This window comes from Gnatocerus cornutus, chromosome 3 (genome assembly GCF_029298725.1).
Source record: "Gnatocerus cornutus isolate USDA-ARS CGAHR chromosome 3, icGnaCorn1.1, whole genome shotgun sequence".
NCBI classification, from domain to species: Eukaryota; Metazoa; Arthropoda; class Insecta; order Coleoptera; family Tenebrionidae; genus Gnatocerus; species Gnatocerus cornutus.
In genome coordinates, this window is record NC_142235.1 from 12419864 (window position 1) to 12442542 (window position 22679).

Here is a 22679-nt window from a genome sequence, read left to right on the forward strand (position 1 = left end):
GTTTGTGTGCGTCGGCCGCGTGGCGTCCGCCAGATGCCGCCAGCGGCGCAGTTCCGCGACGAGCAAATCAAGGAAGGCCGTGTTAAAATGGCCGCCTGAATCGATAACACTATTGGTATATTTTGTGTGCAATTTCGTGCTTTTCGGGGCTTCAACAACCCCCAAAAGTGTGTAAAATAGTGTCTGCTGTGTGTGGTGACATCGTTTTGTGGAAAATCCGCCGCCAACTAGCCCGTTTCGCTGCCAATCGCTCCATCCGACATTTATTTATTATGTAGCGACAGCTTTGAGGTAAGTCGTGGAGATCTCCTCATTTTCGAGTGTCTTTTGTCAATATCTGTCGCAGCCACCGTTGATTTTTGTGTACCGGAAATAAGACGCCAGACGCTCATTTGTTTGCGGCGCTAATTATCTCGATTGACAAGTTAATTGTTATGTATACAAGTGCGGGGGTGGGGGGTGGATTAACGGGTTAATTTGTTAATGATTGCGTGCGTTGACGGCCCTTTGATGGGCTGTTTTGCGGCGTCTTTGATCCGATCTAGTAGCCGGATATCCGCCGTTAATTGTTACGGTAATTTGACGATCGTCTTTTGTTCGCGTGGAAGTGGCGAAGGTGTCATCACTCGGTAGTAAAAATAAACACGCTCGTTAAAATGTCATTTCATGATGAAATTGATCATTCATCACTGTTATTGATTTTTCGTTTAATCACATCGTAAATGTATTTTCGTCATGGAATGTTCCGATCGTAGTAGCCACGAACTGACCTCACGTAATTCATATCAAGGGTGGCGAGTGTAATGTCGCCGGAGGGGAGGCAATTAAACAATTAGAGTGGGGAGTGGGTGGAGCTTTGCATAATGGCGATGTAGGGGAGGCTAGTAACCAGCGGCGGCGCTAATTAAAAGATGAGGGGGCAATTGTGTTATTTAAGCGCCTCGCGTGACGATTAAACCGTTTTCTTATTTTTCCAGAAACATGTAATTACTGGTACGGTAAAAAATAATGGCTACGACACAAGGAGAGATTAGGGTGGGTCCCGGCAACCAGGTAAAAGATATTTATGTACGTGAGACCGACAACACGGTAACACTCAAAATTTTTATTCGAAATTAGAGCCGATACTAGAAATGCTCGAGGTGGTCTTCTAGCATCTTTAGATTCGGCGGTACTATTGGCATGGCGAAATTGCACGACTTTGGGGTATTTTGGTTGTTTTGTATACATCGAGCATGTTGGTAGACCTGGTTGGAACTTACTAAAGACGTAACTGCAACCAGACTTTACTACTGCGATAGTACTTGTAGTACTTGTATATATACCCCGCCAGTACTCCATCCCCACTTCGACGATCCTGTAGCTGTCTTGATTTGGACTAAAGTAATACTCTTGTTGTCGGCCTACTCTGTTCTCCGCTTCTCTTTTATCACACATAACCTTTCCCGATCATTGTCTAATCTTTTTTCGACACCAGGCGCGGTTACCCGAGTACAGACCAGGTGTTTCCCCTGAACTCCTCTCTCCAGATCCTGAACAAACGAGAATCCGAGAAGAACTAAGATGGGTGCCTGCGATGACTTTAGACTCCGATCTGCTCATGTATCTGCGAGCAGCGAGGTCCATGGCCGCCTTTGCGGGGATGTGTGACGGGGGATGTCCTGAAGACGGTGCCAACGCAGCTTCCAGAGACGACACCACCATCAACGCATTAGACGTGGTACGTTAGCCCCAACAACCCTCCAAAGAAACAAAGCTACAAATATTGTTACAGTTGCACGACTCGGGTTACGACCCAGGTAAAGCTTTACAGGCGTTGGTCAAATGCCCAGTGCCCAAAGGCATCGATAAGAAGTGGAGCGAAGAAGAGACGAAACGTTTTGTGAAAGGTTTGAGGCAGTTCGGGAAAAACTTTTTCAGGATCAGGAAAGACCTCCTACCTCACAGAGACACGGTAAGTTGTTTCACAATCACCAGGGGTCGCTAATTAATTCAACAGCCCGAGTTGGTCGAATTCTATTACTTGTGGAAGAAGACTCCAGGAGCTAACAACAACAGACCTCACCGAAGAAGACGGCAAGGCTCACTGAGAAGAATCCGTAACACGAGAAACAGTAGAGGAGGTAATAATCAACCCCCAGCAACAGGTAAGTCCCCGAGATAATCCCGATATTTTCATTTATGCTGAGCATAGGGCGCACCGGCACCCCCGCTGAGACCGACAGTAGTCGGCCGAGTCCCCAACCAGGAAAGGAACCTGGGGAAACCAGCTCGGTTACCGAAGACGACAACTCAGAGGATGATAGTGACAGCCGAGAGGCGCAATATCGTTGTTCTCATTGCTTTACCACAAGTACGTACCAACCGTCAACTTCAACCCCCTCTTACACGTTCCTTTAGATTCCAAGGATTGGCAACACGGAGGCAAAGACCGCCAGCTGCTCTGCTGGGACTGCCGCGCCCACTTGAAAAAGACCAACGAGCTTCCACCATTGACGGCCCCCGCTGCCATCAGTGGCACGCCTCCAATCGGTAAGCTCCACCACAAACCACTCCCTCCACTTTTTTATTGTTGCAGAGAGCCCTGACGCTAGCCCCCAGCGAATGCGCACACGCAACAAAGCAGCAAAGGAACAAACCTCCAATCGTGCCCGCCCTAAAAGAGGCGGTACGGAAACGCCTGAACCCAAAACGCCAGTCAAACAAAACAGTCCAATGGACAAAAACACGGCCACTCCTAACCCGGCCACGCCTGCTAAAAAGAAAGGAAAATCGGAGAAAGCCGAGACGCCGTCAAAGAACCGGAAACGGACTCAAGATAAAGTGGATGAGACGGAAACGGATGAGAAAGAATTGGGATTGTTTAAGAAAAAGAGAGAGAGAGCTGAGAGTCCGTCGAGTGTTACTACAGACTCGGGGTCTATCAACGATGATGTTGAGACGAATGAGGCTGAACCAGAGACTGCAGAGGCGGTGACAAGTGTGGCGGTTACGCCCACGACACCTGTGCTAACTCAGGAAACCGTGAAGAAGGAGGAGGAGAAAGTAGTCACGCCATCGGTTCCTGTGATTGTGTCAGCGAAGGCGGTGACGCCCACAGCCGAACCGTTGCCACTGAATGTTTCGATACGATTGCCTGATGACATAAATGAGAGGAAGAGTTTGATAAAGAGTGGGGAAGGAAAGGAGAAGTTCAACTCTGAAGGAGTTAAGAAAGAAGTCAAGCCTGAACCTGTGATCGCCAAGAGTGAGAAAGAAGTAAAAGAGGAAGTGAAAGAAATTCCAGAGAAGTTTAAAACAGAACTGATTATTCCCAAAGTGGTGACTATGGACAAAGTTGTGATTAAAGAAGAAGTTGAATCGAGCAACGAAGCTATTAACTTGAACCCGAAAGAGGATCCTGGGTACAAGGAGAACGTGTTCACACCGCAGAACATGATGAAGGATCAAATCAACTTCAGCATGAAGGAACCAGTATTGAACCATTATCCCCAAGGGAACCATCCTTTGAATCTTAAGGACACGAGTCAGCAGCACGAAAGAGGCAAAGAGCAGATCGTGGGAATGAACCATTCTACTTTCATTAAAGACATGAAACAAGAACCGAATTTCTCCTTTAGCCAAACTAAACCGACGCCACTGGCCCACCCTATAGCCAACGTTATAAAGCTAGAGCCTCGTGACGAGCCCATGGAATTGACGAGTCAAACGAGGAGTGAAAGCTTCTCGGGGAACTCTCAAAGTGCTCAAAATCAGCCTTCGCCTCTGAATATCCCCACAGTGATTCCCCCTCAGTTACCTCCGACTACTACTGCCAACCGCCCCTCCGCCACCGACTACGACGAGGAAAAACGCGTAGAGAAACTCGAGCGACCGGAGAGGATAGATCGCCCGGAACGCACAGATTTGGGTCCGGTCAATTCCACATCTATCGGACAACCGCCGCTTCCAAGTTTGATGCAATCAAGCAACCTCGTTACCATCGGAGGCACCCAACCGCCTCCAATGAGCCACTACTTTATGTATTCCCATCCACAATCGCCTCGCAACGTGGATAAAAACCACCAGAACGAGCCCCAGAATCTCAAAATTAAACAAGAAGTTCCAGACACGCCCTCCAGTCAAAGTGGTCCAATTACACCCCACTATTCACAGCCTTTACCGCCTTCCACCACACCCACTTTCATTCCACCGTCATCTAGTCACATGAGTACTGATCCTCTTCAGAGTTTGAAGGATGTTAAAGTTCCCGGTTATCTTCCAACGCCGCCACAGAGCCAGAGTTCGGAACGACCACCATCGGGTCCAGCTATTGAAATCAAAAAAGAGGCGGAATTCGCGATGGCTCCGCCGACAAATCGGACGAGCCCTGCTCATGTTTCTTCGGAAAAGTGCCCAACGCCGAAAACCACAACCACGCCTACTCCCGTTGCTCAGACTCCTCCAGGAACCAACTCGCCGCATTCAGCGATTAATTTGATTAGTCCGAGTTCGGGACCTCCGCCTCCTACTTCAATGCCCCAACCGATGCATCCATCGCAGGCTGCAGGACCGACGTACCCTGGCGCGCTCCACCCATCGCATTTAATGCATCCGTCGTTCTTACACGCGATGCACCAATTCCACACTCATCCATACTCCGGGTACTCGTTTCCTTACCCTTATCCGTATCCAGTACCCCAACCCCATCCCATTCCTCCACCTTCCACGCGTCCTGAACTGGCGAAAACTATCGAATCTGTGAGCGCTACGGTTCTCTCAGCCCAACACACTTCCAGTAGTACCATGACGGCGAAGCGAGAAATTCGCGAAAGCGACGGCGATGGCGCCGAACGCCATGCAACCCACGAAATGACCTTGACACACCACCAGTCCACGTCGCACCACAGCTCCGTGCATGCCAGCAGTGAAAAGCAAAGTTACGGAGGAGGATCTAGTCACTCTATCACAATAAGCCACTCCACCAGCACGAGCTCCAGCCAATCAGTGCAGCATAAAGTCAACCAAAAAACAGTTCGATCGAGCTCGCCACACACCCCCGTGTCTCAACAGCAAACCACGACGTCGAACCTCAATCACTCGGCGAGCACGTCCAATCACCAACACACACATCACCACACCCATCATCATGATAGGTTGTCTCCGGCCAATCCGTTGTTGAGGATGCATAAAGCTCCGCCTCCACCGCAGAGCAACCCCCATCATTTGATGATACAACCACCGAGTATGGGGCATCACGCGCAACCGTTGACTGGAAACAGTTCTTTGGACGCTTTGCGAGCTCATGCGGCGCAGGCGGCGGCGAACATGCAACAGGGAGTGATGCATCCGCCGAGCACGAGTCCTATGAACGCCCCGCCTCCCAAAGCTCCGCCCGTTGAGGAGATTAAGGTGGAGCCCGAGCCGGAGACTGTGGTGGAAGAGGAGGGACAGACTAGTCCGGCGGGTCCGCCAAGGGGGCCATCACCGGAGCCACGAGTGGAAGACACCGAATGTCACAGAAGTCAGTCTGCAATGTAAGAGAATCACACTTTTGTCGAACAAACATGAACTAGTTTTTTTACAGATTCTTGCGCCACTGGAACCGTGGCGACTACAACTCGTGCACGCGGACGGATCTGACGTTTAAGCCCGTTCCTGATTCGAAATTGGCGCGCAAACGCGAAGAGCGTCTCCGGAAACAAGCCGAACGCGAACGTGAAGAGCGCGAGAGGGCGCAGCAGGTCCAAGCGCGCAAAATTACGACGCCTGAGAAGCCGGACATTAAGCCCCCATCCCGGGGGCCTCTGGAGACTGTCTCGTCGCCTTATGAGCGGTTCCCACGACCCGGTTTCAACGATACGCCAGCTTTGAGGCAATTGTCAGAGTACGCGCGCCCCCATGCTGGTTTCAGCCCTGGTCACATGCAGAGATCTCTTCTACCGCCTGCTCATGTCATGGACCCCATCATGCAATACCAACTTAACAGCATGTACGGTCCTGGAGCGCGCGAACGTTTAGAATTGGAGCACTTGGAACGAGAGAAACGCGAACGCGAAATACGAGAAATCCGCGAGAGAGAAATGAACGAGAGAATGAAGGAGGAGCTAATGAAGTCAGGGATACGTGGACCACCCAACCCGATGGATCCTCATTGGATGGACATCCAGAGAAGGTGTGTTTGTCACGCCCACTTTTAGTTCTTTTCTTATGTTTGTTGTAGGTATGCCGCGGCGGGTCTTGCCGGCCCTGGCGGCCCCGGCCTTCCACTTCATCACTTGGCGTTCTACCCAGGAGCGGGGGCTTCCGCTCTTGACAGAGAACGACTCGAACGTTTGGGGATTCCAGCTCCTCCCGGACCTCCCGGGGCTCCTCCAGGTCACCCCCATCACCCCGCCCACGCTGCACAATTAGAGGCTGAACGAATCGCGTTGGCCACGGATCCAATGGTACCAACTTGACTTGTTTTAGTTTGATAGTCACGTGTTTGATGCAGGTGCGGCTACAAATGGCGGGGATTTCTCCGGAGTACCATGCGCACACCCATGCCCATACCCACGCGCACACACATCTACATCTGCATCCGCAGCAGCAACAAGCGCAACAGGAGGCGGCGGCTGCGGCGGCGGCAGGTTTTCCTTTACCAGGTACTAAAGCCAGTAGTTTAAATTTCCCGCAACCAATCGGATGGTTGGTCTTCGTATGGCAACCAATCCGATTGTTGCTCTTCATTTTGCAACCAATCGCGAACGGTTTAATGTTTTAAAAGTGTCATTAGCTTCAGGTGGCCCTGGATACCCCCGCCCGGGGATGATACCGGGTCGTGATGCCCCCTTAGGTCTCCACCACCCGGATCTTCTAGGTCGGCCCTTCGCGGATCAGTTGGCCCATCAGGTATTAAAAGAGTGATAATGAAGGGTTTGTTTCATGAATGGGTTGCAGGCTGCCGCCCATGAACAGTTGCAAAGACAAATGTTACTAGAACGAGATAGGTTTCCCCCGCATCCCTCTATAGTTGCCCAACATGAAGAGTATTTAAGGTTTGTGTTGTGTAATATTTTTTTGTTTTACTAATTTTGTGAGTTTTAGACAACAAAGGGAGCGCGAATTAAAAGTGAGAGCATTGGAGGAGGCGGCGCGGGGTTCAAGGCAATAAAATGTAAGTTGGTAGCATTGTTTGGTTGAGAATTAAAGTTCAAGTTACAGTGCTGATCTAATCAAATTATATCATGTACAATGTTCTCGACTTGAAGAGTTTTAAAGAAAGCATAGGATACGCTAAGTTTTAAGAGATATATTATTCATATACGATTTTAATTTTTTAAGTATGTTTTGCAATCATAGAGAATAATTTTGTATACAAAGTATTGATGTTAGTGTTTTTTTAGCTAGTTGGACGAATTTTATATGCAGAGTTAAGATGTCTTCTGTGTATATTCATTTTGACCAATTGTAAATAAGTAAGGTTCTCTGAGTTTTAGCGGTTTTAACTTTGTGGCAGTCTTCCTGTATTCGGGTATACAATACGACGATTAGCTTTCTTTGTCTGTAAAAAGTGTATATTTTTTTAATTCAGTGTTATTTTCTTTGTTACTAAAATTTCGCTAAGGTTTTCAATCGCTTTACTTAACGATCTGAAAAGGATTTTGATCTGTGGTACTGTTTATTTACATACCTTTTATTTATATATTTATGTCTTTATTTAAATTTTTGTTCATCTTAAAGAAATAAATTTTTTACCAAAGATTTTTTTTTGTTTTTCGTTTTCTAAAAAAGAAGATAGATATTTTTCAGGAAAGCTTTTTATATTAGAGAGTGTAATATATCAAAAGAATGTTTCAAATGTGTATACTGTCTATATTAGTACATATATTGGAAATAAATAATATTCATTTGTTTCGTGAATTTTTCTCAAGTTGGCACTCCTGCTCCCTTTCAAACGTGACAACTAAATTCCTGCCAAAATCTCGCAATGTCAACGCCCTCGGTAACACTCCCCTCTCTCTCTTACCATATAGACAGTCCCCTTTCTAGACCCCTCTGCTCCGCCTCTGCCACTTCGACGATGTCTTCCTGCAGCTGCAGCCCTACTACTGCTACAACGAAGAAGTGTGCTGTAAAGAAGGCTGTTGTAGCAAACACGACCTCAAGTACTTCAGTTCGTTGCGTTTTTGGTACAAAATCTACATAGTGTACCTCCTCCTCTTAACCGCCCCGTTATTTTCATATATCCCGCCCTTTTCCAGGCTAGGAATCCTCGCTCTCTTATTCCTTTACCGGTGCATCTGTTGGTGTTGTCGTAAACGACCAACAAACACAGTCGCTGTGGACGACGCTGATACACACGCGATGAACCTGATGGAGTCTTACAACAACCGAAACAGTGAGTTTAATTCGTGACGTCACCAAAATTATTACTAACATCGTTCATAGATGGCGCCCCGAAAAACGACCCCCCACCACTGTACAGTATCGCTGTGAACCTCCCCAAACCCACCAATCACGACGAGGTACCAACATACGAACAGGCAACTTCGATGAAATAAAACCAAAATAATTTTTACTTTGTTTTATTGACACCATAACCTACAATCTCGTGCAAATTCGTGTTATTGAACCCCAAAATAATATCCCCTTTGATTAAATGTTTGTACGAGCTTTTCGCTTTCGTGCCCTTCTGGCTGAGGTACGACGGCGAACGCCCAAAGTTGGCAAACCTGAATTTGAGTCGAGTTCCTTCGGGGACTTTCTCGTTCTCGCCGGCAGGGTTGCCAACCTCCCCCACGTATCTGCAGACTTTGGCTTCGTTGATGTCGTTTTCGACCTCCGCTTGAAAGCCGTCGAGTTTCTTTGATATCTCATCCAGATCTAGAGTGTCTTTCAAACCGCTGGCGATGACTCTCGAGTTGATGTCGAAGAGGTCGTTGCGGTTCGCCAGATCTTCGTTGTTTGGGATGATTCTTTCTTCGTTGACGTCGCTGAATCTGACACTTTTTCTGCGTTTTACTGAAGAAGATTTCTTCGGGGGCTTGGGGGCAACTGGAGTGTTGGAGACGTTGAGGATCAGATCAAAACTGGGCTCGTCTAAAGCACTGGTTTCGTTTTTCTGAAGAGAGTCTTCAAAAGTTGGATTGTCGAGAGCTGACGAGCTCTTCTCTTTTTTCTTCCTTTCAACCTCATAGGAGGCGTTGGATCCGTTTTGACAACCACTAGACATGTTAAAAGACGGATTGTCAAGAGCCGACGCGTTTTTGTCTTTTTTCTTCCTTTTCACCTCGAAAGTACTATCGACGTAGCTGTCGTGACAATTTGACATGTCGAAATTCGGGTTGTCAATCGCCATACGGTCACGTTTTTTCTTCCTTTTGACTTCAAAATTATTGTCAAAATTCGCATTTTCAAATCCGTTGCTTTTGACATGTGGACTATCTGTCATATCTGACACGATTTTCTTATTTCTTTTGACCTCGAAAGCGTCGTTTGGAGCATCTTGACGGCTGTCAGACACATCGAAAGTCGGATTGTCAAGGGCGGCTAGACATTTATCTTTCATCTTTTTCCTTTTCACCTCGTAGGAGGCATTGAATCCGTTTTGACTAACGTCGGAGATGTCAAAAGATGGATTGTCAAGAGCTGACGCGCTTTTGTTTTTCTTCTTCCGTTTAACCTCATAAATGTCGTTGGTACCGTTTTGACAGCTGTCAGAGATTTCGAAAGACGGATTGTCAAGAGCTGATGCGATTTTGTCTTTCTTGTTCTTCCTTTCGACCTCATAGGAGGGGTTGGATCCGTTTTGACAGCCATCGGAGATGTCAAAAGACGGATTATCAAGAATTGATGCGTTTTTGTCTTTCTTCTTCTTCCTTTTAACCTCGTAGGTGTCATTTGGAGGAGCATCGCTGTCTTCCTTTTCGTCGAAATTCGGGTTGTCGAAGGTGTTTTTCTTCTTTTTCTTCTTCTTGACAGTGACTGTCGTTTCCTCTTCAATTTCTTCAGTCTTTCCTCGCTTCTTTTTCGTTGTTATTTCTTCTTTTTCTTCTTCTAAGCGCGTCTCCTCAGTTTCTTCTTCAATAGTATTGAGCACGTGCTTCTTCAAAACAATATTGTTGAAAAGGGGATCAAAAGCGGGGTTGCTCAGCCCCTTCTCATCTTCTTCCTCTTTCTTCTTCTTTTTCGGTGTCCCATTCATCTCCTCTCCTTTCCGCTTCTTCTCAAACCCAAATCCAAACACGACACGTGGCTCTTCTTCATCCGACTCGCACTTCAAAACACCATTGCTGCCAACCACAAAACCATTACTTTTACCATAATTTGGTAACTTCTTTTTGAAATAATCGAACATTGAGCCCCCACCGTAAAACCCGTCGGACTTCGTTTCTTCTTTTTCTTCCTTTTCCTCCTCAATGGGGACTTCCGTAACGTTAAAACTCTTCTTTCCGAAAATATTGGCCAAATCCTTTTGGCTGCAACGACTTAAATCCTTCCCGCGCGTGAACTTCTTATAATGAACTCGCACTCTGGAGCTCTGCGATTTTTTTTCTAAAGATGAAAGTTTCATGTCTTTTTCAGGGGGCGCAGCCCCTGACAACGACTGAAGTAGGGCGTTGAAGTTCGTGTCGTGTTCCGTCCATTGATCGTTGCTGTCTTTATAGCCCATACCTGGAAACTAGCCGTTAGAAAGAGGTAAAATCTGGCTATGGGGCACCTTTGCTGTCGTTTTTGTAGGAGACTTTCACGTGGTCGACAATTCCGTTTTCTTTGGGGCCCAGGCCTTTGCCCTTCGACCAGCCCATTTTCTCGAGCATTTTCTGTCCGAACTTATTGGAATCTGGAAAAATAAAAACATAACCTCACTTTTCGTTACAAACGTGTTTTGACGCCGGTTTTAAGATTATGAAAAATGAAAACGTTATCAACACGATCTCCGCGTTAGGAATTCAAAAAAACGAGTTTTTCACAAAATCGAATAAACATAACCCCACTTTTCCATGATGCGAAAACTGTATTTGGGGCTCCCATGAATAAAAACTGACGCAATATTTTGTAACTATCGTCAAATCAAGTGACCTGAGTCCCAATCTCTAGTCATTTCATTAAATTTCGTAAAAAAAATATGACATAACCTCACTTTTAGTTGTCAAATGTTGGGGCCCTCAAAATCTGAAGATGTCCACTAATAGGACGAAACGTTTGCAACTAAAAATTACCTTCGCTCCAGTCTTTCCCTCGGGGGTTCAGCGACCACCTCTGTTTAACTTTGCGCTCCGCCAACATCGACATTGTTCACCACAATTTTCAGTAAAACGTAAATAAATAAAAAGCGACACGTCTAAAAATGTGAAATATTAAATTAGTTGTTTGTTATTTGTACTATAATACGAAAAAATAGTTAAACACGTGCATTATTTTGTCAATCTGACACATTTGACGTTAATGACAGTTACGCCACCAACTTCTAATTACTAAAGACCCTAGATTTGCCGCGAAGTTTAAAAACAACTACTTTCTTTTTCTCTTTCTTGCCCACGACGAAAAAGCGAGATGCCATCATTCCTTAGCCACCTTTGACTGTAACTTTTTTGGATTTTTATCTTCGAAATAAAAACGACGGAAGAACTTTTCGGTGAAGACACGTGTTGAGATTTATGGGTTTATTTCAAGTCAGACTTTCCACCCGGTTTTTAATTCCTCCAGTAAAATGAACTTTGTTCAAAACATTGAAAGTGTGTTGTGCCTTCTGGAATGCCCTGTGTGCTACGAAATAATGAGTAAAGGAACTCTTCTGTGCGAAACGGGACACACTGTATGCATATTTTGTGGAGAAAAAATATTCAAGTGCCCTACATGTTTTTCGAGAATTTTGGAGGTAAACAATTTGAAGCTGGAGTCCTTTGTGAAACTTTATTTGAAATACATGTGCGAGATTTTGGAAAAGGAAAACATTCCGCAGAAGAAAAAATAAGTGTCGCTGCCAAGAGGACTACGATCTCTATAAATGGTTTTAACTGTATAATAATGTATTTTGTGAATTGCTGGTAAATAAACGTATACTTTTAACTTGTCATGGTGTTTAATCAATACCAAACATTGTTACTATAATGTAATCAAAAAAGACACAATAACCTCACTTTTGTCCACACGAAATGTATGAAAAGTGACGTATTTGGCCCTTTATGACATAAAACTGTTGACAATTCGAAACTATTTAAGCTACGTCAACGATCAATCCAGCAGCGCCTCCTCTGATTCACAGGGGCACAGACCTAGCTAGCCATAACCTCACTTTCTGAACACCTAAAAATAGCGCCTCAGATCAAAAAAACCTACAAATTTCTACACTTTATTAAAAAAAATACATAATTTAGTCATAAATAGAGATTACAGAGCTTAAAACAGACAATTTTTGAAACATCACGTTGGCAGACATCACAATGACAGAAAAAATCCCCAATTTCCGGACTAAAAGTTGTACAATTGTCGACATTTCCCGTGGACTCTCTTGTACCCCTTCATGCAAGGGACCTTTATGATAGCAGCCCCCTGAATGGGCACCGGTTGCGTACTTGGCTGCACTTTAGTTATTTCCATTTTTCCACCAGAAAACAGAATTAAAAACAAAATTGCAGCGAAAAACGAGCGGATGAGATTCATTTTGCGATCGATTGACTAAATGAAGTCTTATCGAGTCCCCGCAAATCGCAGTTCTTCCTGGAATAACAAATTTGTTTGTCTAGTGACGCGTTGCCAACCTAATTCTTGTAATTTTTCGTAACCATGGCAACGCGATAATGCGTTGATAACACCAATGGTAACACGCGTTGCTATGGCGACCACAAACAATTTCAAACAAACAGCGGTGAAAGTGACAGTCATAATTTTACCAAAATTAAAACGATCTTTTAAAGTTTGTTACTAAAACGTAAGTGATTTAGCAATTTTTACGCAATTTCAGTCAAAACGGTCTGTACTAACCCACTTGACTAAATTCCTTAACTGGTGACGTCACTGCTTTTCCATGACGTCATAACATGGCGTCTGTTCTGTCCTAACCTAATTTTTTCGCAGCCGCCATCATGGAAGCCATCCAGTTCTTGTTGAATGAGCAGTTGGTGACCATCACCGCCGACGCCCCCACGATCAAGCGCCTGAACGACGACGACCGCTACTTGGCCGATTATATCAACAGAGCGGCTAAATCCGGTCAGTTCCATTTCTTGTTTGCGAAAGATCCGAGTCTTCGACGTATTGTGGTGAAAAGAGTTCCTCTTCCTCTCATTTCCGTTTGGTGTAGGAAGGGACGCCCGTCAGAAACAGACAGTGCTGCAACTCTTCTTCTTTTCAAACTCCGGAATTCGGAGAAGTACGCGTCTAGGTTTAAGGATGCTTTTAGTTTGAAGAGTCAGCTTTGGGGAGAGCTCGCGGATGAGATGAGGTTGGCGGGGTTTGATGTGGATGGGCCGAAGTGTGCTCAGAAGTTTCTTCATTTGAGTCACAATTATCAGAAGAATGTTAGTTCGGAGGTGTTGGTGGAGTTGAAGAGGATGGTTGGAGGGGAGAAGCAGGATAGTGATGATGAAGAGGAGTGGATACCGAAAGTAGCGAGAAAGAGGAAGAAGGAAAATGATGACGAAGGGGAATTTTTGAAGAAGTTCCTGAAGAAGAGTAGCGAGATGAAAGTTGAGAGGTTTAAGGAGATGTGTGGGTTGATGAAGATGAGGAACCAGTTGGTTGAGGAGAAGTTGAAGCAGAATAGGGAAATTATTGAGATCTTGGAAAAATTAGCAAATAAGTGAAATGGCGTCAAAGATTTCTGAAGAAAAATTCTTCTTTTATATTTTTTTGTTTTGTTAAGAATATCGTAATTTTTTTAATACTTTTTCTTCAAAAATGAAGACACGTGAAGAAATAAATCTGTTTTTTAAATTATTCTTTAATAGTCGATAGTTTTTTTTCTACCTCATCGGAGTTTGTAATTTCAATTTGAAATAATTCCGTCACATTTTGCTTCATTTCTTCTATTTTGACAATTTCACAACAATTTTTTTTCTTGTGATATTTGTTAAAGAAATGAAGTGAATCAAAACTCAAAAAATTCCCTCAAACAAACGAAGAATACTGAAGAATAGATCAGAAAATTTCTGAAGACAATTCAGGACAAGTGCAGAAGTAAACAAATGCTTCGATGGCAACTTGAATTCACGTTGTTAGCTGTCAATTTTAAGCGTCGACAATATAAAAATCAATTATTTCTTCATCTTTTTCCTATTTTCATATTTCAGTTTTGACAATTTTACAAATTTATTCTTTTTTTTTCTTTAGCAGAAAAACACTGATATTTATGAAAAATCGAAGCGAATAAGTTAAAAAAAACTCAAATACAAAGAAAAAACGACTTAAACCAAGTGAAGATCAGTGAAGAAACAGTTTTAAAAAATTTCTTGATTTCCTATTCTTCATTGTTAATTTACATGTTCGCAGAGATTAAATTTGAGTAAATATCTTACGTATATCTTCAGATTTACTTCCTTTCTTCTTCTTTGACAATATAATATGTACTTTCTTCTTTTTCGTTTTTATAAATTTGCCTATAAAAGAGTACCAGACCAATTAATTCTGCGTTTAAAAATAATTCTGTAGATAATGAAGAATTTGTCAAAAAATCGGATACAGTAACTGAAGTTAAATGAAGAAGCGTATTTTATTTTTCAAAATAATTTGTTTTCTCTCCCTTGGCCTTCAATTTCAGTGTTAAAAATTGAAATATTTTCGATTATGTTTTCACATTTCGTTTCTTCTATTTTGGCATTTTTACAACTTTCTTCTTTTGTTCATCAACAAAAAACTGCGATTTTTCGGAAAGATATGAATCAAATGTGTTGACGAAAGTGACACAAAACTCAAAAATTCACTGAAGAAATTGAAGAATATTGAAGAAAAAATTGCTGTTTGAAATTTTCTTGGCTTCTCTTGGATCAACGTCAATTTACTTCATCGCTGTTTTCGAATTTGAACGAATTACCCAAAACACATTTAATTACTTTTAATCATTTTTTTCATTAGGTATTTCGTCATCATAAAAGTAACAAAATATTCAGTATCTGCCAGTCGAAAGAACCAACTTACCATGAAGAAAATGAAGAAAAATCTAGAAAAACGGTGGAAGGAAATCAAGATCAGTGAAGAAATGTATCACTCTACAGAAAGAAAACGGCGGAAGAAAACCAATAAAATTTATGGTTAAGGAAACACTTACGTGATTTGAAGAAAGTAGTAAAATTGAACGAAAAACGATGAAAGAAAGTGAAGATCAATGAAGAAACGAATTATAATTTTCCTCACTCTACAGAATTTTTTGGGAAAGAAGTGACAATGGAATTAACCGTAAAGAAAACAGGTATTTTGATTGAAGAAAGTGAAGAAAAGTCCTAAAAAGCAGCGAATGAAATTGAAGAGCAGTGAACAAATGCGTTGAAATTTTCTTTTGTGGGAAAAAAGTAGTGAATTGATCGTAAAAAGAAAACAGTTCTCTTGTAAAAATTAAGAAAAGTCTAAAATATGCCAGAAGAAAATGAAAATGGAGGATGTAATTATTTAAAATTTTCTTCACTTTACACAAAATTTACAAGTGAAAAAAAAAACAGAAAAACAGAATAAAAAGTAAAGATTAGTGAAGAAATGAATTTTAATTTTCTTAATTCTACAGAAATTTTCTTCTTGAGAAGATCACTATAATTGATCGTAAGAAAACTTATCTTAAAAAAAGTAAAGATAAGCCCTGCGGTAGATAAATAAAACGGCGGTAGAAAATGAAGATTGTTAAAGCAATATTGTCATTTTCTTTTGGGTAAGGAACAACGATGGAATTGGCCTTATAAAAAACAGTCATCTTGAAGAAAGGAAAGAAAAATCTACAAAAAGATGAAATAAAATGAAGATCGAAGAAAAAAATATTCTAATTTTTTTCACTTTACAAAAATTCTTTTTTGGGGAAGGAAAAATAATGGAACTGGCCGCATAAGAAACACTTATCTTGAAATAATGGAAGAAATGACTACAAAAAGATAAAAGAAATTGAAGAATAGTGAAGAAACGTAATATAATTTTCTTCACTCTACAGATTTTTTTTTTGGGGAAGAAAAAACGATGAAATTGGCAATATGAGAAAAGTTATCTTAAAACAATGAAAGAAAAGTCCCCAAAAAATAAAATAAAATGAACAGTGAAGAAATTTATTGTATTTATTGCAATTTTCTTCACTCCACAAAAATTCTTTTTTGGGGAAGGAAACATAATCGAATTAGCCATATAAGAAACAGTTATCTTGAAGAAAGGAAAGAAAATCCACAAAAAGATGAAAAAAAAATCAAGATCGGCGAAAAAATTTATTTTAGTTTTCTTCACTTTATAAAAATTTTTTTTGGGGAAGAAATTACGATGGAATTCGCTGAAACAGTCATCTTGAAAAAGGAAGATAAATCCACAAAAAGGTGGAACAAAATGAAGATCATTGAAGAAATAGATTGTAATTGTATAAAGGGGAAGAGGAAACAACAGAATTGACCACAAAAAGCAAAAAGCATAAAATTACGATAAAAGAAAGATGAATGAAGAAATGATTAAACCGCTTCTTCTCTTACTCTTATTATTATTCACAACCACATACAAAACAGACCAACAAAAATGGAAGACTTCTTGGAAGCACTCAACGTTTCACCTTTTTTGATCCGCAATCTTCAATTGATCAACCCATAAGGAATATATTCCCTCTGCGGATACATGTCAGCATTTTTATGATCTGGAGGATGCCCGTGCAATAGTTCCGCCATAAAACTAATATAAGTAATCGCCAGCCGCAGAGTTTCAATCCTCGACAGCCGTTTCTCATACGCGAACGTAGGAACCTACAAAATCTTCATTATTAAAGATAATTTTACTTCTTTCTTCTTACTTTTCTTCGAAGTTTATCGAACGCCTCGTTCAAATTGAACATCCTCCTGCGTTCGCGGATGTTGGCAGCGCGTCTTTGGGCCAAAGTGGCCACTCTTCGTCGAGGCTTCTTCTGCGATTGACTTCCGTTCTGGGAACCGTTGCGAGACAAGCGGTTGCCGACCAAAGATCCGCATTGTTGGCGGGGCCACACTGCGTGCGGTAAAACGCTTTTTACACTCTCACAACACTAAATACTAAATCTGGGAACATCGAGTAAAAAAAATCGATGTTGAACTCAATTTCAACAAGAACACAATTACATCGATCTCCAATACATCGATTTTGAAAAATAGGAATAAAAAACTCAATATAGTTTGTACAGTGAGAGTTTGAATGACAGAAAAGTCACTAAATCTACGAAATAAAAAGTGTACCATACGCGCGAAGTTTAAAATAACAAAATAACCCCAGTTACTGACAACCTTGTCAACCCATTTCGCGTAGGAATTTAGTGTTTTTAGTGTATTTTGTAGCATAATTTGCTACCAACCTATATGTCAACTGTCAAAATCTCCCAATCTCTCACCGGATAAACTATAGCATAATTTATTGTGAAAAACAAAAATAAATAAAATTCTTAATAAAGCAACAAAATAATAAGTAAATAAGAGAAAAACAAAAATTAATAAAAACTTTAAGTAATAAACAAAATAATAAGTAAATAAATTATAAAAAAAATAAATCCCAGATTAATAAGAATAAACGAAATTCTAAAAAATAACACCCTTAAATTAAATTCCAGTCTTCTTTATAAATATCACCAAAATCAAGAGTGTAAAATAAAATACATACATCGAAACCTCAATTATCGATTTTTAATGATTGATCGAAAATAAAAATATATGTATTAAAAATCGATGTTTTTTTGGCAAAATCGATATTAATAAAAAATCCATGTAAAAATTCCAGATTTAGTAAATACCACTAAAATTTACCTAATTCAGAGTTGAAGGCGGTGAGAATATCCGGGTAGGCCCCCAGAGGCGGGTTTTGTCCCCCGAGACAATGATGGGGGTCCCATAGTCCCCCGTAGCCCCCAATTTCGTTGGGGTAGTTGGGAAACTCGCCCCCCTGCCCCCAAAAAATTTAATCACCAATTATTTATTATCACTTTTTTACTTACATTGTTGGCTTCCCACGGTCCATGGTCACTAGAAAACGACATTTTCATTTCACTGAATCACTGAAAGATTTTCACTGATTTTATTTTTCAGCCTTTCGACTTGTCCGCTCAAATTCCAGAATTATTTTGATAGTGTTGACTTCGGGAAGTCCGGGGGTGGAGAATATGATTGGTGGATTGATTCAGGGGTGGTTTTATTGGAGTTCTGACCAATGAGAGAGTTGCAAGATGTCGCGAGTTGGGGTTGCGATTCTCGGCTTTATGGTGGGGGCGGTAGGGGCGAGCGGAATTTCGGCGGATTATTGACGTTCTGTGAGATTAAATTTTGTTGTATTTTCGAGTTTTGGGGGAAAGTACGAGGGTGCTGGGGGTGAATTGGGTGCGTGATTTTTGGAGACAAAAATCAACAGCGAAAGGGATTGAAAATTTTGTCGGTTTGAACGCAAAGTTTTTTCGAAAATAGTCAAAATAAAGCGCAAAATAAGTTTGCAAAATTATGCTGTAAATACAAAAATTTTGGGAATTTCATAGTAAAAAAATGTAAAACAAATATAATCAAATGAAATGTTCCGAAGCAATCACAAATTACTTAAAATACAATAAATTTTAATTTTAAACATGTTTCATCGAACTTTTGAAAATATGAAAAACGAAAACTAGTTATTTAATATTGTTCTTAGATGTAAATTGGCTGTGCTTTTTTAACTTTGGAATTTTTTAAAAATTGTTAAAAAAATAAAACAAATTGTTTAATTTAATAATTCAAAAAAGGAACCAAAAAATTAACAAGTTTTTGTTCGTAATGCATAATGCGGCCCAAAAATCTCAAACGCCAAGCTTGTTTAATAGGTGTGTAATTAAAACTGCTAAGTATCATGAGAAAAAATTGAAAATTTTGGAAATGCAGAAATTTTTTTGCTTCAAGGTACCTACTTTTTACACCCCGAACTTTGATGTTCAGAATTGTTTTATGTTAGCGTTTTAGAAAACAAAAAATTGGAAACTAAACAACAAAGTCAATTTATTGAAAAAAATAATCATTTTTGACTGTGCTTTCGTAGTTTGTTGCAGTTTTAAACTGAAAATTAACTGGAAAACTTTAAAAAGACCATAAAAAATGTTAAATTTTGTTCATTCTACAAAAATATAAATTTTTAAAAATTCAAGATTATTCACAAATATGTAATTCGAAATAACGAAAACAAATTGTATAACTAGGTAATAATAGCAAAGCAGGTGAAGAAGATGGTTTCGTAGTTTTTATTGAATTTTTGGTTTTTAAACTAGTTAAAAAAACGAAACTATACAAGGTCCGGCAACACTTGTGTCCACCCCCAAAATCGACTTAAATTTTGAAAATTTGCATACGCTCAAAGTCGGCAAGGCTCTAAAAACAGACGCAAAACTTTGTTTTTTATCACAATTTTTAGGTAATTGTGAGTGTTTGTAAATTCAACCCATAATTTAATTGTTTTTCAGTATAAATGTGTTAAAAATATCTTAATTGTCATTTTAGATTTAAAGCAAATTGAATTTAAAATTTGAAAAAAAAAAGCTGTTTTATCAAGTTTGTTTCCAATTTCATTACGTCAAAATTGGGAACTACGTTTACACCCAACTGTCAGCATCTTGTGTCACAAATGACATCTATCCTTTGGTTCTCTTTCGATTGTACAAAAGCCTTACTTGGTGAAATTGTCGCTTTGTCGATGTTAATTAACGATTTCTAATGTTCAAAAAGTGCAACATGTCCAAGGTAATCAAAATTGACCTTAATACACGTGAATGAAGTGACTTATGAAATTATGGTGTAAACGTAGTAAACTAACTTGATAAAACAGCGTTTTTTTTGCAAGTTTTAAACGCAATTTGCATTAGATTTAAAATAAAAATTCAAATATTTGTGTTACAAATTGAATTCGCGAATATTTCCGCAAAAATTAAAAAATCGCGTGAAATGATACTTCTTAGGCGTTGTGACGTCAAACAAACCGTGATAAAAAAACAAATTTTTGCATCAGCTTCTAGAGCTTTATCAACTATTGAGCGTCAAATTTTCAAAATTTTATCTTTAAAATTATAGACGATTTTAGGGGTGGACACAAATGTTGCCGGACCCTGTATATCGCAACATTTAACAAAAGCTAAAACAGTGTGTAAAAAAGTCGATTCAAAAGTTTATTGTGAGTAATTATTTTGTACAAATTTTTGAAACATGTAAAACTAAAAACTCGCATTCTGATTCATATCGATGCAATCGGATGAGGTCTATTATTATATTAATTGTCATCGAAACTCCAGTAAATCGTGTAAACCAAAACATTGAAGAAACAAAAATTCTCCCCACCCCCAACTTTTAATTAACAAAATCCCTATCTCCGTGTCAACCCACCAAATCTAAATAAGCCCCACTCAATAAGGACACCCCTTAATCCCATTACACGCTTAAACACCCCTAATACTGTATCATATGTCACTACTACCGTACAATCATTAAAAAAAATAGGTAAGCCATGACTTTGTTTCATAATTACCTAAGAGTGAAAAAACAATTGAAAAATAATGTAAAAGTGTCGCAATTTTTTTCCTCTTATCGACACCACTGGTTTCAGTGACAAATTATTCATTTGTTAGAAAAACTACTTAGATTTTCGCAAAATTTAAAATTGAATTAAATAGATTCATTTGGATGATTTCAAAACTGTGTATAAATAAAACGAAAAAAAAAACAAAATAATTATTCCGGATTCCAAGCTACATAGTTTTCTGTCTTTAATTAGTCATTGCCCTATAGTCACACTGTATAAAAAAATATTTGCAGTGAGACTCCTTGTATACATAAAAAATACAAGTACTGCATTTAAAAAATAATAAATTTTACAATTTTTATTGTGTCAAAATTAATATAAACTTGTTAGACATTTTGAAAAAGTGATGTTGTAGGTGCCCAGACAATGACAATTTAAAAAAAAAACAATTTTTATGTACACTCCCAAAAGTATTTGCCCACTAACATTTTTTTAAGTAACTCCAAAATAATTTCTTTCCTCCGCTTTTGTTTGGCGTTTTTTGTTTTCATGATTATATATTCTATCGATGCTAACAGCAGTTTTTTCTTTTTTTGATTTTTTAGAAAATATCAATTTTTTTGTTTTTAATGTACTTTTAGAATTTTTGAAAAAGTTATCGTTTCACATATTTTCACAATCCATCAGTCTATAAATCTAAAAGCGAAAGTGTTGATTGACGTTTACCGCTTTTTTAATATCGCGAAGGTGTTTGACAACAAAACTTCTTTAATTTTTGGTTGCGGAAGTTTATTGTTCTTCAAGTTTTTCTCAAAAAAATTGTGACAGTTTTGTACAGAAATGGTGAAGAAAGTTAAGTTAGGTGTGAAAACGCTTGCAGTGATTATCGCTTACCACAGAATCAGCAGAAATAACCGCGAAATCGCAAAAGAATTAATAATATTTTTAAGTGGGCAAATACTTTTGAGCGGTAGTGTACAATCGTGCAAAAAGTATAGAACGAATAGATTTGAATTCAAAAAGTAGCCGTTTAGTAAACCCTGCCTACAGGTACAATTTTTACTTAGATACGGTAAATCAACTGTCAAATTTTATTTATTTTGACATTTTTTCCTGACAGATAATTCCTGATTAACTACTTTTAACAATTAAAAATTTTAAACAAACGTGGATGAAACGTTGCAAAATACTTGTTTAAAAAGTCTCTTCATAGCATTCGTGGCTTTTACAAATGATACTTGAAAGCTCGTGTTTTAAACCACCCATTTGTGTTATACCTAAAGAATGACTTTTTAAACTCGTGTTTTAAATAACTATCAACTATTTAATTAATTGTTTTTTTTTTAATTTTTTGCTTTGTTTTAGGGGTATGTATTTATAAACGTTAATAAGAAAAAGTCGCTTAGAAGATAATTCCAAGGCCTTTCACCAAATTTTAACTTGTCAATTCACATTTCGATTTTTTCGAAATTTCATTGAAAATCAACATGAGTTATTAAGTACACTTAAAATAAACCAAAGCTTAGTACCTTAAGGCGAGTGCCAAGACATTTTTCTTATGGAGAATCCCATGTAAAGTATCGTCTAAATATTTCGCTTATTTTTTCATGTATCAGTTTCGTTCTTATTCTCAACTGCTTGTATTCATATTTTCTTCTAAAACTAAGAATCAAACATTGGAAAAAACATTTAATTTAAAAGTTAAAGGACTTGAAAATTCGATAATTTAGGGGTAGTTTTACGAATAGAAGTTTATGTCCGATTTTTGTGAATTTTTAAATTTAGAATTAGTAAAGAATACTTTCAAAATCACTTTCCCGCTAAATTTAAATCGATATCATTAAAATTGGTCTAGTTATGAGTGAGATAAACTAAAAATTTTTCAATCGAAGCTCTGAGCTTTGCAGATAATTTACGACTATGGTGATTTATAACCGAACCCTCATTTGCGGTTTCTTGACCAGCTTTGGAAGTTGTAAATCAAGGGATTTCTTCTAAAATTTTTACCTGCTTGTTTCGCACAGAGGATAATAAAATGGTTACAATTAGAAGAGCGTTAT

General features: G+C 39.5%; 4 protein-coding genes and 1 pseudogene across 7 annotated transcripts; 3 read left to right on the forward strand and 2 right to left on the reverse strand.

Annotated features, from left to right (window-relative positions):
* The first annotated feature begins 53 nt into the window (after positions 1–53).
* Gug (arginine-glutamic acid dipeptide repeats grunge) lies at positions 54–7725 on the forward strand. 4 transcript variants are annotated; one of them, XM_088031822.1, is made up of 15 exons: positions 54–291; positions 978–1068; positions 1478–1720; positions 1775–1954; positions 2000–2147; positions 2195–2353; positions 2401–2532; positions 2579–5516; positions 5567–6154; positions 6203–6428; positions 6476–6626; positions 6749–6873; positions 6922–7019; positions 7069–7138; positions 7186–7725. In XM_088031822.1, the coding sequence occupies exons 2-14, from the start codon at positions 1009–1011 to the stop codon at positions 7133–7135; spliced, it is 5115 nt and encodes a 1704-aa protein (XP_087887948.1). In that variant the 5' UTR covers positions 54–291; positions 978–1008; the 3' UTR covers positions 7136–7138; positions 7186–7725. The 4 variants fall into 4 exon arrangements, with proteins under 4 accessions (XP_087887948.1, XP_087887951.1, XP_087887949.1 ...); XM_088031825.1 differs by having other exon boundaries at positions 6940–7019; XM_088031823.1 differs by having other exon boundaries at positions 6758–6873.
* LOC148177002 (uncharacterized) lies at positions 7209–8537 on the forward strand (annotated as a pseudogene).
* LOC148177003 (uncharacterized) lies at positions 8534–11420 on the reverse strand. Its single transcript, XM_088032733.1, has 3 exons — positions 11187–11420; positions 10685–10807; positions 8534–10638 (listed from the first exon to the last, which is right to left on the reverse strand). Exons 1-3 carry the CDS (start codon positions 11257–11259, stop codon positions 8540–8542), a joined length of 2295 nt encoding a protein of 764 aa, XP_087888859.1. The 5' UTR covers positions 11260–11420; the 3' UTR covers positions 8534–8539.
* Positions 11421–12768: 1348 nt separating this feature from the next.
* Positions 12769–13862, forward strand: LOC148177004 (uncharacterized). The gene is made up of 2 exons (XM_088032484.1): positions 12769–12898; positions 13045–13862. The coding sequence occupies exon 2, from the start codon at positions 13053–13055 to the stop codon at positions 13770–13772; it is 720 nt and encodes a 239-aa protein (XP_087888610.1). The 5' UTR covers positions 12769–12898; positions 13045–13052; the 3' UTR covers positions 13773–13862.
* Positions 13863–16655: 2793 nt separating this feature from the next.
* On the reverse strand, positions 16656–18626 carry LOC148177005 (protein Fer3-like). Its single transcript, XM_088032732.1, has 4 exons — positions 18092–18626; positions 17904–18039; positions 16928–17118; positions 16656–16880 (listed from the first exon to the last, which is right to left on the reverse strand). The coding sequence occupies exons 1-4, from the start codon at positions 18137–18139 to the stop codon at positions 16713–16715; spliced, it is 543 nt and encodes a 180-aa protein (XP_087888858.1). The 5' UTR covers positions 18140–18626; the 3' UTR covers positions 16656–16712.
* Between the last annotated feature and the right edge of the window lie 4053 nt (positions 18627–22679).

Bases quoted from the DNA above. Each gene is read 5' to 3' on its own strand.
- Gug (XM_088031822.1), top strand. From the start codon at position 1,009: ATGGCTACGACACAAGGAGAGATTAGGGTGGGTCCCGGCAACCAGGTA. The intron at 1,069-1,477 runs GTACGTGAGACC...TTTCGACACCAG, and splicing joins ACCAGGTAAAAGATATTTAT to GCGCGGTTACCCGAGTACAG. The intron at 2,354-2,400 runs GTACGTACCAAC...ACGTTCCTTTAG, and splicing joins TTCTCATTGCTTTACCACAA to ATTCCAAGGATTGGCAACAC.
- LOC148177003 (XM_088032733.1), bottom strand. From the start codon at position 11,259: ATGTCGATGTTGGCGGAGCGCAAAGTTAAACAGAGGTGGTCGCTGAAC. The intron at 10,808-11,186 runs GTAATTTTTAGT...TTATTTTTCCAG, and splicing joins AGGGAAAGACTGGAGCGAAG to ATTCCAATAAGTTCGGACAG. The intron at 10,639-10,684 runs GTGCCCCATAGC...GCTAGTTTCCAG, and splicing joins CTACAAAAACGACAGCAAAG to GTATGGGCTATAAAGACAGC.
- LOC148177004 (XM_088032484.1), top strand. From the start codon at position 13,053: ATGGAAGCCATCCAGTTCTTGTTGAATGAGCAGTTGGTGACCATCACC.
- LOC148177005 (XM_088032732.1), bottom strand. From the start codon at position 18,139: ATGAAAATGTCGTTTTCTAGTGACCATGGACCGTGGGAAGCCAACAAT. The intron at 18,040-18,091 runs GTAAGTAAAAAA...TTTTGGGGGCAG, and splicing joins GACCGTGGGAAGCCAACAAT to GGGGGCGAGTTTCCCAACTA. The intron at 16,881-16,927 runs GTAAGAAGAAAG...AAGATTTTGTAG, and splicing joins TCGATAAACTTCGAAGAAAA to GTTCCTACGTTCGCGTATGA.